Genomic DNA, 13,211 nt, shown 5'->3' on the forward strand with positions numbered 1-13,211 from the left:
CTTGATCTCAGCAAAACTTCCCCCACCATCTCCTTGCTCTCTCTCTCTCTCTCTCTCTCTAAGGTTCTACAAAACTATGCCGGCCAAAGATGGCGATCTCTTCTCTCTCTCTCTTCACGCAAATGGAATAACAGACCAAAGAATTCCTACAACCCAATTTATTGGCTAAAAGATGATCAGGTCTTATATGATCATACCACTTGTATTAAAAAACCCCTCATGGGAGATTTTCTAGCAGCACCATAACCTTCATAAGGTGCAAAAAGGAGAAGAAAAAAAAGAGCACCATTAGAGAGATCTAAAAGTCACAAGAGGGAGGACGAGAACTGAAATATTTCTCATCAATGCTGTACGACTCAGACCAGACAGAACCGTAATGTTCACTTGGTCATGATTTTACTGGTTAATCATGATGATTACTGGCTGTCATTTTAGCTGAGATCCAAAGAAGTATATCATTGGGTCACCAGGTCACTGGTACAACCATCCAGTCCAGTCCAAATCTTATTACACTGTCCCCACATGTAAGGTACAAAATAAAGGAAAACCCATCACTAATTAAGAAAATAACTTTCAAATGTACAATAAAAAACAGAATATTTCTCCCACTTCAAAGACTTGTTTACATCTAAACTCGATCTTGAAGTACCCTCTCGTACTGCACAAGGACTAGATTTATGAGACCTCTCTCATGATGAGGAAGATCAGATTCAACCTGCGGATAGGTGGCTCTCCAACTTTGTCAATGGGCGAGAGGTTGAAGAAAATGAACAATGCCTCCCGCCTAATTACAAGTAACTATTTTGTTATAGATTTTTAAGCCCAGCTGCCACTAAAATATAACTTAGAATAAATTTTAGCAGAAATCTCGCTAAAACCCACCTTACAATTTTTTATAAGGTTGAAGAAAATGAACAATGCCTCTAAAATTGCTGATTGTAGTGATGCAAATACATGAAAAGGGTAATTTTGGTATTATAAAATGTTTAACTGATAGAATATTAACGAATGGACCTAAGTGTCTATTTCTGAAAGTTCAAGGTATCTAAGTGTTATTTATCCCAAAGTACAAGGTATTTATCTGTAATTTACCCTATAATTTATTAATATTAAAATTTCTTAATTTGCGCATACATTTGTTTTCCTAATCTACGATTCATCTCCCAGACTCCCACCACCGCTGCTAAAGGAAGACCTTTTACTTTTATAGAGACATTCAAGGATGACTAGCCGCAGCTAAAACCGACGCTAAAGCCACTATACTTTTCTGACCCACGAAATATAAAATCAAGTTTTAACACAACCTCTTTTGATGATGATGATGATGATGATGATGGATTCCCAACAACCATTCATGTATTTATTGGATTCTCCTCTCCATTAATTAATCACCCTGCTTTGCTGGAATTCCTCCTTTTTCTAACTACTTGCTCTTCCCTCGAATGAAGAGGATTCAGAAGAACAAACAGACAAGCCACTCTGGATGAATTAGCGTCGGTTTTATCTTATTGGGGTCCTACTAGTATTTGGAAGTGGGACTGGAAATCACTGTCTTTGATTAGACAAGTGAGGAAAATAGGTAATACGTCCTAATCAAATGATCAATGGAGTTGGACTTGGATCCCACCGTGGTCAGTTTCATCTTCCAACGTCGTCATCGGTCTTACCTCCGTAATCTTAGCTTGGATGATTTCAACCTATGTTCTCTGTAATTCGTCTTTTCACTGGCAACTTCTCTCTAGTAAAAGCTAAAGCACTACTGATAAGTTTAGTTTTTGTTCATGGGGGATAGTGATAACACAGCCTTGTTTAGTGTGTCCAGCCGGGCCCCTGCACATATGGGCCATTTATTCTTTACTGGTTTTCTCTGTTGATGGACAAACTCACATGGTTGTATGTATTCTTCATTTCTTCTGTAACTTTGACAGCTCTCCAACTTTTATCACATGTGACAAATGACATGCAACAATATTCCAAAAAACAACAGAAGTATGAAAGCCACTAGGTCTATATGATGTCTCTATATCTCTGAGAAATTAAATAAAGAGTAGTTGGTTACTTGGGTTGGATCCGTAGATATCATAAGCTCAAGAGCTTATTGGCTCAATCTCATTGAGCTAGCTAGCTAGTTCTTCAACTCCACTGTAAGTAACCCTCTTCTGGGGTGCCAAAATGGATCAAAATGAAGACCAATGGACGAGATCAGAGGTATTTCTCTGGCATCTGTGATTCTGATAATCACACTAGTACGAGCATGAATCACTCCCTGTCCAAGCCTGTGAAGCCTCTTGTAACCAACAGTCGTCCCCTTGGCCACCAGCTTCCCATCAGCATAAATCTCATGGGACTTGATCCTCTGCCCCAGCCCAATTGCTTCTTGAACCCTGACGACATTGAATCTCAAACCTGTCTCTGCTGGCGCCTTCACTTCGATCCAGTGCTCCCTCTTGGACTCATCTCCTGGAGCCCAGTACGTCCACAAATGGTCATCGTCAAGAACGTGTTCAGGTCCAAAGCCACCGTCCTTTCCTCCTCTTTGGCTACTGGCCTTGACGTTACACCCTTGAGCCAAATTGGTAGAGAATATGGTGTCAAGTGCTTTTCTAAACTCTCGTAGCCTTTGGACGTCGGTGTCTTGTATCAGCCCAGTTGAATTGGGTGGTACATTAAGCAGCATCACACAGTTCCGTCCCACTGAGTTGTAATAGATACTCAGTAGCTCGCTTAATGCTTTTGGCCGTTCCGTTCTGTGCCAAAACCAACCTGTTCGGATTGAGATGTCGCATTCAGGAGGCACCCAGTCGGTTCCTCTGGGATCTCCCGTCTTCAGATCACTGCATTAATTTTTATGGATCGATTTACCATCATATAGAATGAAATTGTTGTTGAGTTGAATTGAATTCTCAGAGAATGTTTACATACCCCACAATGCTTCCATCTCCAATTCTCAGAGAAGTTCGGTTGATGGTGGACCAGCACGTACTTCCCGCGTATCCCGTCTCATCTCCAATCCATCTGACATCAGGCCCAGCATCAGAGAAAATGTTGATTGAACCCTGCAATTCCTTCACCATGGAGAACCAATCCGCGAAGTAGTACGTCATGTTTGGCGCATTCGGCCCTTTGGCTCCGTCGAACCAAATCTCCTGAACACTCCCATATCTGCAAATTAAACAAAGACAAAAGTACATATAAAATCCTTTTTAATTTCTTCTCCATTAATTAATGAATCTACGTACCTGTTGAGCAGCTCCTGCAATTGGGCCAAGTAATATTCATTATATGGTCTCTCCAGCCCGTATCTCTTCTCATGTCGATCCCAAGGCGAAAGATACAACCCGACGTCTACAGCTCTAGTCTTGGCTGCATCCACCAGTTCTTGGACGACATCGCCATGTCCGTCTTTCCACGGACTACTCTTGACAGAATGCTCTGTGTATCGAGAAGGCCATAGGCAGAAGCCGTCATGGTGCTTGGCTGTGAGTATGACCAGGGTGACTCCCGCATCAGCAGCAGCATCGACCCATTGATGGGCATCCAATCCAGTTGGATTGAATATAGATGGCTTCTCATGCCCAGTTCCCCACTCCGTGTCTGTGAAGGTGTTCATCCCAAAGTGAAGGAACATGACAAGCTCTCGCCTCTGCCATTTCAACTGACTTGCTGTTGGGAGTGGAAGAACTGGCAATGGTGGTGTTATTGTCAATTCCCGCCTCGACTCGGCCAAATTAGACACTTGAAGTACCAATGCCACCACAAACCAAGAAAACCGGATCATAGGCGCCATATTCCTCTTCTGTCTTCTGGAAGCATGTATGTAGATAAAGAAGAAGAAGAAGAAGAAGAAGAAGAAGAAGAAAAAGAAGAAGTGAGGAGAGAAAATGAGGAAGATGGCGATTGAGAATCTTTTTCAACAAATTAAAGCCAAGCCAAAGACAGAAAGCAGAGCCGAAAGTGGGGATACTTTACTGCTTGGATTCGTTCTGTATATTCTTCCTTATATATATGTGTAGTTGCTATTTGCTAGCTATTATCCTCACCACTCATCAGTCATCACCATTGCCTACACGGTCACGGGGGGCTGGTTTTCTTTCCATCTTATCAAAGATTCGATTCACAGTTTCACAGTCACGTTCTACAAGAATCATTTTTTAATTTCCAAAGGTGAAAAGGTTTGGGGTGCTTGTCGTTCGTCTCTTCTCTGCCTGCGAGCTGCCGGTGTCAGTTCCGTATGTCGTTCGTGGAGGTGGGTGGACCACTCGGGCCTCTGTTTCACACACTCAGAATCGGGTGAGTTGACGTGCAACGAGTCAACTCACATTTTCAGAAAAACTGGAGACTGGAGTGGAGAGGCATGATACAGGAAGAATTTTGACCAATGAAAATCCCTCGTAAATCTTGTTAAATACATCTGATTGGTTACCACCTATTCTATTACAATGATACGGGTTGATACAACTACAAGCAAAGGGTAAAATCAAGACAAATATCCCCTTTTATATGGTAATCCATGATATTTTGATTGGTTTGTTTTTTATTTTATTTTCATTAAAAATTTTCAAGCTTAACATGCATCCAAATCTGATAAGAATCAAAACTAAATCCAATAGGATTCAATTCATATCCCCATATTAGCAAATCAAATCTGACTCTTTATGGTTCAATTTGGGCAGATTTGGATTGGGATTTTGTCAAATTTTGAATGGCCCAAACTTAAATCAGTGTAAAATAGTAACTTTGGCCAACTCAAATTGCACCCCCTAACTCTTTATATATGGTTCAATCCAATCCGTTGTAGCCCTAATTAAGGCTCCCCACAGAGCACGCCCCACATTCACATGGGAATATCTCCCCATGATATAAGATGTTTCTTCATTTATATTATGTGTAATTCTACATTATAGTTTCAAAGAAATAAGACATTTTTTTTCTATATATCCTGCTTCTCATAAGAGATATGGCTTTTCCTCTTTTATTTTTTGTTTGTTGATTGTACCATATGAGCGTTTTAAATTTTTTTATTTTTTATTTTTTATTTTTACTATTTTAGGCATGTGGAATATACATTAATCATGGTGTCTATAATTTGATGCTTCATTTTGCGGTAAATAGATGTCATTGATAGATACTTCTACAGAAAATTTCTTGTTGTTGTACTTGGCAACCATCCTTACACCCATAGCCTATGTTTGGTTTAACATAAAAAGGTAAGAATTACTTCAAAAAAATTGTCAAATAATTATTAGCACGTTGGGTGGACACTAAATCTAAGTAGAGGTGTAACTGAATCGAGCTTTAATCAAACAATTTAGGCTTAAATTGAAGTTCTACTTGGCTCACTAAGTATGATAAATATTTTATTAGGTATCTTTAAGGAATTGGGATCTGCTCCTCACCAAGCACTCCTCACACTGAACTCACAACCATATCCCACCATGTTTTGAGAACATCTCCAATGAATATATAATAACATATAATTATGGGAGATGTTGCTCATTGGAACATGTTATGAGATTGGTCTGAGGGGTAGATCCCGACTCATATTTAGGAATTTGCTAGATGGGACGACACGTGTCAAAATTTACTAAATGCTAATAGTTCGATCTTGAACATTGGAAAAAAGTGCTTCTCAATGCATGCTTTGGAGGTTGGAGGGGCTGTTTGGTTCTATTGACGTTTTAGGTGTCATTAGACACCACATAAGCTGAATAATGAAAAAATGCCTGGATGTTAAGAGAAAATATTAAAAAGAAGCTTCTCTCAACATCAACATATGGCTCTTACACAAATCAATGCAAATATTTATTTAATAAACAACTTAAGCATTTCAAAGGAAACACCTATGTGACATTGAAGATGAACCGTTTTTCAGATAAACAGCAATAGAATCAAACACCATTTGAATGCAATAGCTATTTAGCGGGCTGTGGAACCAATGATAACACTCCACAACAATAATAAAATACATGAGACCCACAATCATTTAATTTTTCATTTTGGGATTTGCTTCATTGCAGCAGAGACCCAGAATCTATTCCTGTTGCCACTAGGGTTGAGGTGTTAAGGGGGATATCCCCCTGTTGTGTAACCAACCGTCAAATTGCTTGGAACCAAAAAAAAAAAAAAAGCATCCCTAGTCCAACAATATTACCAGCTTTCTAGTCGGGTTGTATGATTGATCGAGTAATAGTGGAATTTGGTAGGGATCCTCCAAGGACATAGGTTTATAATTAACACCAAACAATGTAAATTTTTCTTTGCTATTTTTCAATCTTTGTTATTATTAGTTCTCTTCACAACACTTAATCTCCCACAAATAGGTTAGGAATCATCCGCTAAAAGAAGTTAGAACAGTGATACATACATACCTCTCCTCTAAGATAGGCAAGTGGTAATGTCTTCTCCTCTGGTTTGTTTGGTGAATGGGCAATAACAAAACAACAGTAAACCCAAACCCAGACTCTACTCTCAATAACCGATCCGAACTCTTAATGAAGAGAACATTGTGATCAACAATGGAGACCACTGCCTCATCTAATTTGTAAGAACGGGGTCTCTCCTACATGATAAAGGGAGGGTTGTTGTACAGTGTTTGAGAGGGAGGGAGAGGGGACCAAATATATAAGCAAAAGGGTGAAATACAGACTGCTACCCTATACTTGGGGAAGTGATGTTTAATCCCCCTTAACTTTGTTTTGCAACAAAGACCCCTTAAACTTCTGGATTTTAGCACTTTGCCCCTTATTCCATTGATGATATTGATGGCGAAAGTTAAATTACAAAATTGCCCAGTCCCTACCAAAATAATGAAAGTAAGTATAATATAGCACAATGTCTCTTTTGGATTGGGCTACTCTGTTTCTTCTTCAACTGGGGTTTGGAATCACAGTATCTCACTGTCAAGTGTCAACCCCTTAAACAGAATATGGAACAAGTGCTGAAATGCAGAAATTTAAAGGATTCTTTGTGGTAAAACAAATTTTGAGGGGGCTAAGGGTCACTACCCCCAAAGTGCAGGGTGGCACTCTGTAATTTACCCTGTTTTTAATTTCATTTAAATGTAACTCCTTGCTATAAATACCTACCTACCTTATTAATTCTCCCCAATTCCATATTCAATTCTCCCCAATTCCTTTAACTCTCTCCATTCTCTCTCATTAATTTCTTTTAAATTTGCTTAGGTGTTTCTAGCCAAGCTTCCATAATGCTTGGATTAGAACCCTTGTTTCAAGATTACTCCTATCACCATTTGATCTCAAATCAGTTTCCCTATAATTTTGATGAGATTTTCCTCTCTATTGCCAAATATTTGGTACTTTTGAAGCATTGAATAACCAAGACCGATAGCAAAATTGCAAAGGAATGCTAATCCTGCTCTTGCAAGTAGAAGTAAATAATACGGAGAAGTAAGAATTTGCCCAATGCAAATTTCTGATTTACACTGCAGAGCTATAAACATTCAAAAGGACCATAGCCCACACTCTATGCACCAATGCCCGCCCGTGAATTGGCATCAATTCCGAGCTGGCATCTATCCCGATAGTACTTTGGGCCTACAAATTCTGACCCTGGGCTAATCGGTCATTCTCCCTAAATAATATGTATTCACATCACTTTGGGTAACCTGACCCAACCAAAATCTGACATGTCTTTATATTTGCACATATTTGCATATATAAACATTATATAAAGGAAAACTGGATAACGATGAAAAGACATGATATCAAAGGCTTTGACCAATTAAAACCCCCTTTAATTTTGATGAAAACCTACCAGATTGATTATAAATTTTTAGTATCATGTTTTTATGGCATCATAGTCAAAACTCATATATAAATAATGCCTGATCACCTGCCAACAGAATACATTCCAACACTCTCCCAACATGATCTGTACATCTCATATATGATGGGTCCTGTGGTGCCAGATTATGCTGGGAGGGTGTTGGAATATATTTTATTGGCAGAAGATCCGAACTCTATATAAATATGTACTTATATAAAGTCAAAGATCTTTTAATGTAACATAAGATATTTTTTTTGGTAATAGGTGTAACATAAGTATATTATTCCTAATCCACCATTACTCAGTCCTATATATTTATTAAGACTAAAGTTATTTTATAACACATAAAATGGCTCAACAGAATCACTCACTGCTTTATCTTTTAGTGAAGAAGTTGTTAAAGAGGTTATGAGTTCCATAATGGCTTAATCAGGAAGTTAGGCTCGTTAATTAATATACCTTGAATATTTTATTATTTAATTATTAAGGTTGGGACCGGAGGTTGAACAAGTTAGATTAGGGTTGAACTCAACTATGCCCAAACAAGTTCAACTTGCATTTCAACCTTGTAGAAAATATTGTAATTTTTTATCCATGATAAAATAGTATGGATTCATCCACACAACAGTGGTATAGATTCAACCACATTACATTCGAGTATGCCACTGTACCGAAAAACCCCTAAATCACCTCAACATAAGAATTGAAAAGACAAAACCACTTTTGACAAGGATACATGTAAAAGCAATATTGGTTAGAGTAAATTACTGATTATATTCGGTAGAGTACAATGATCATCCAAATGGTATCTATTCCTCTGAATTTGAATCTGAAACGTAATGCATTTAAGGCTATCAAATTTTGATTCATTTATAATCGAACCAAACATGGTTCAAACTCCAATCTAATACAATCCAATCCAAAGCAAACAATGAAGTTTAAGTCTGACAAAAATTGCTTTGTATTTTAAAGTTTTAAAGTTATTTCATTCTGATATATGATATGCACGTCTTAGCTAGTTAATTTTATTGATAATGTGCAGTGATAAGACAACATGAAGGCACCCACTCACAGACATTTTCTTTTCTAGTTTAAAGGATAAAAATTAAGAGGATCACGAATTTGGACAACTGATGTGAATATAGTATTGGAGAGAAGTAGAAAATAAGGTGGCAAGCCTAGCTTATTGACTCTATGCTAATTAGGGTGGTTGGAACTCCAGATGTGATTGAGGCTAGTTTTACACCAGCTATTGCTCAATTGACAGAACTTAGGATCCCTTTGGTTCATAGTTGGAACTGGGATCAAAATATATAATGTATTTGTTTGGTTCACACACGAATGGAATTTTAGTCTCAAGGAAGGGGTAGGGAATGGCCATTCCCTCAAATGGGAAAATGTCATTATAAAAAAAATGGAAACAAAATTCCGAATCTATCCAATCAAACAGTTGAAACCGAAATAATCTATTCCAATTCCAATTCCAAACCCCTATTTCTGCAAATCGAAGCAGATATTCTCTACAAGATCGGTTGGCCTCTCGACCTTAACCCCCCATATAAATTGATTGAAGGGGAGCAGGCGGATAGTTGAACAAGCCATCTTGCCATGTCTGATGTTACATGGATATATACAGTATTGGGGGTTACGGGAATCGACACCTCGGATCCACTTATTCATTTGGAAATGTGTTAGAGATATTCTCCCATGTCTGTATTAGCAAGACTGCCAAAGAGAATTGATGACGTCTGACCTCTTTGTATCAATTCCAAGGAGAATATGGAGCTAGCATCTCTTTCTTCAGTGTCCAGTAATCAATGGTTTGCCTCTTGCTTAACTAAATGAACGGCAGTACTGCAGCTAAGGTTTAGTTAATTTGACATGAGTACAAATGGTGCAAAATCTCATATATTGTATTTCTAAACCTTGTATTTGTTATTTTTCCAGACCCAACATAAGATACATTCCAAAAGGTTGGAATTGGAATAGGAATGGCATATTCCTTCAGTGTGATTTAAATAAGAATCAGAATTGGAATCAGTTGGAATAGATTCTTGTTCTCAAAGGAGAGGGAGGAAACAGCCATTCCCTAAAATGGGGGAATGTCATTCCATCAGGAATGAGAATGGGATTCCTATTCCACCCAAATAGTTGGAATTGGAATGGACCATAACAATTCCAATTCTAGATCCCTATTCCAAAATTGTGACAACGCTGCTGGTAATTGCCACTACCGTTACTGGTAATTGTTGTTGCCCTTCTACCTTCTGCCGCCACCACCACTACTGGTAATCGCCACTGCCCTTCTACCTTTTGCATTAGGAAACCGGCAACAGATGGTTTCAGGAACCCAGATCTGCCGCTGCCCTTCTATCTTCTACATAAAGAAACCAGCAACAGATGGTTTCAGGAAACTAGATCTACTGTTGCTAGTAAAGTATATGCATGAGGATGAAGACGGTTCGATGAACCCTCATGCATATGCTGGGAATCGTCGTTGCTAGTGATTTCAGTTTCGCACGAGGTAACACCTTTGATGAAGATCCTTAGTAGGCATTCACCGGCAATGAGGGCGGATTAATCTCTACAGATTGAACCTCCGAGATCTTTGTTTTGTGTTGGGTAATTTTCCACCTATTTTCCCATGTAAACCAAACAATGGAAAGTTAAATTTTTTAGACTTTCTCATCCCATCCCACCCAAATCTTCCCACAAACCAAATGGAGCCTAAGCATTTTCAGCAAATTCTTCATCATTCTTTGGCACTACTAGAAGGTCAGTGTTAGAAATGCCAACAGATTGGTCGGATATCCATATGATCCAAATTCAAATTTGAGTTCATTAGATTCTCTAACCCTTTATTCGAATTCAATTTGCACCATTTTATCTAATATCCAATAAGGATATGATTCTATTTAATATATAATAATTTTAATATTTTAATATTAATTACTAATAAATTATTTTTCATTGATTAATTATTTCTTTTAATTTTTTAATTTGCTTTCATTAAACTATTAATAATAAATAATTAGTTAATTAATTAAGTATTAACCATGTTGTTGTTAATTTTTAATTAATTAATAATATTTTTATGATTTAGTATTTTGATATTAATTATTATTTTATTATTAATTAGTTTAGAAATTATTAACATTAACTAATATTTTAAATTTCATTATTTCATATTTTATTATTGATATTTTATTTTATTAATACTTATGAATTAATTAATAATTTTAATTTATGATTCGATTAGTTTTCTAAGTTAGATTCAATATTCAAATGAAACGGTAGGGATTTCTTTCTGATATATATAAATTTATGGTTTTGTTTTGTCTTGATTTGTTGGAGAAAATAGTGGATCATTTTTATATTTTAAGATGAAGTGGAACATTCATGTCAGTGAAACAAATCAAGAATTAAAAAAAAAAAAAAAAGAATTCTATGATTCTTATTATTTTAGTTGTTTTCATTTGGAGAAATGGAGGTATCTTTAGTCAATTAGGGTTTAAGAGAAAAGGGCAAGGAAAAGAAAATAAGGAAAGCTCACGTGGTCATTTTGGTAAATTAATGCATTTCGTCATCTTACTTAATACTCATGAGGTATTTGTTGCAAAGTGAAAGTTCAAAGGGGCATTTGTCACTAATCACAAAGTAAAAAAGGGGTCTTTGTAATTTACCCTTTAATTTTTTTACTAATTATTTTTAATTAAATTATTTTATTAATATGTTTATTAGTAATTTATTTATGGGTATGGGTCTAATATTAACACTTAGAAATATTACAATGAATGTGTTTTTTTAAGTTAAAAATTTCCCCCTACATTCCTAGTTTCCCATTTGTTTCCCATCAAAATGGTGGGATTCCACATCCCAAAAATGGGATCTATAACCTCACCTTTTTCCTATCTCATCTCATGACATCTCACAAACTAAACATGGGAAAGGAAAAATATTCTAGAATATTATATAGAGTAAACTTTTGAAATCTCCCCTGAAGTTTTTGATCGTTGTTGAGACATCCCCTAAAGTTTATTAATTGCAATCACCTTCCTTGAACTTTTTAATATAGTTGCAAGTAAACCCTCTTTTGCAGAATCTTCTAAAATAATGCATGAAAATGTTCAAAATACCCATGCAATTACCATGAGGCTAGTTTCTATAGGAAAAAAAAAAAAACAATACAAACTTTATGAACAACAAAAACAAAGGGAATTTAAAGTTGTAGCTTTAACTTTGAGTGATTGATATGGAGGGCAAATTTAAAAAATAAATCAATTTCAAAAGAGATTGGAAGGGTTTGGGGATATATATGAAGAGAAAATTTGAAAAATAAATGTTTTTTGTTAAAAGTAACAGTATGGATATTTTTGAACATTTTTATTACTTTTTTTAGAAGATTCTATCAGAATGGGTCTATTTGCAACTATGTTAAAAAAGTTAGGGGAAATTATTACAATTACTAAACTTCAAAGGAGGTTTCAGCAACAACCAGAAACTTCAAGGGAAGTTTCAGAAATTTACCTTATTCTATATTCCTTTCCTATTCTCATAGTTAGACTTGGCAAAAAGTTGACCCAACTCGCAAATCCGACCCAACCCAACCCAAAAAAGCAGGGTCTCATATTTGGCTACCTGAATGTGAGAATGACCCAACCCGACCCAACCCAAAAAAACAGGGTCTCATATTTGGCTACCTGGATGTGAGAATGACCCAACCCAGAAAAAAACTAGGTTGGATTGGGTTGGGTCATGGATCAACCCGCTGACGCAATTGTTAGGTCTAATTGGGACTATTTATACATTGTTAGAAGTTTCCACTCTTTAATTTTTTTCTATTTAATCTTTACTCTTTGAAATGTTAAATGTTCAAGTTTTTTTATTTTATATTTAGAATTTTAAGATTAATTCTTTTAATTTTAGTATTTTCATGTATTTTTTATTTAATTTTTTAAATTTCAATTATTTTTTTGAGATGACCCGAATTGACCTATGGCTCAACCCTAATCCGAACATTTAAGATTAGGATCTAACATTTGACAACTCAGCCGAAATTCAAGCCGAGGTGTCTTGACCCAACCGAAACCCGACCCACCCAACCCAATTGCCAGGTCGGCTTACGGTCACAGACTTTTAAAAAATTCATCGGTTACATGTTCATATTTGTATATTTGCAAGTGGCCATTGGCTCTATCCCGAACAGAACAGGATGACGGAACACAGTTTTGAATGCTGAGATTATGGCATGAGCGTTGAATGAGTAGTACGAGCAAAGCAATGAAATAAAGTCAGTACTCACTACTCAGTAGTGAATAGTTAGCACTGACAAAGAGACAGACAGAGTGACGGAGGGTTGCCGTTGAGAATATTATTACATGTAGTCTACACTACAAATCTGCAATCAGTGCTTCTTCTGTTGAGTG

At 36.7% G+C, this 13,211-nt stretch overlaps 1 protein-coding gene across 1 annotated transcript; it reads right to left on the reverse strand.

The window, feature by feature from the left end:
- Positions 1-1,888: 1,888 nt before the first annotated feature.
- On the reverse strand, positions 1,889-4,419 carry LOC148847887 (alpha-L-fucosidase 1-like). Its single transcript, XM_088949674.1, has 3 exons — positions 3,240-4,419; positions 2,923-3,162; positions 1,889-2,834 (listed from the first exon to the last, which is right to left on the reverse strand). The coding sequence occupies exons 1-3, from the start codon at positions 3,785-3,787 to the stop codon at positions 2,126-2,128; spliced, it is 1,497 nt and encodes a 498-aa protein (XP_088805800.1). The 5' UTR covers positions 3,788-4,419; the 3' UTR covers positions 1,889-2,125.
- Between the last annotated feature and the right edge of the window lie 8,792 nt (positions 4,420-13,211).

This window comes from Nelumbo lutea, chromosome 6 (genome assembly GCF_056320005.1).
Source record: "Nelumbo lutea isolate HS-2025 chromosome 6, American lotus-T2T, whole genome shotgun sequence".
Taxonomy (NCBI): Eukaryota; Viridiplantae; Streptophyta; class Magnoliopsida; order Proteales; family Nelumbonaceae; genus Nelumbo; species Nelumbo lutea.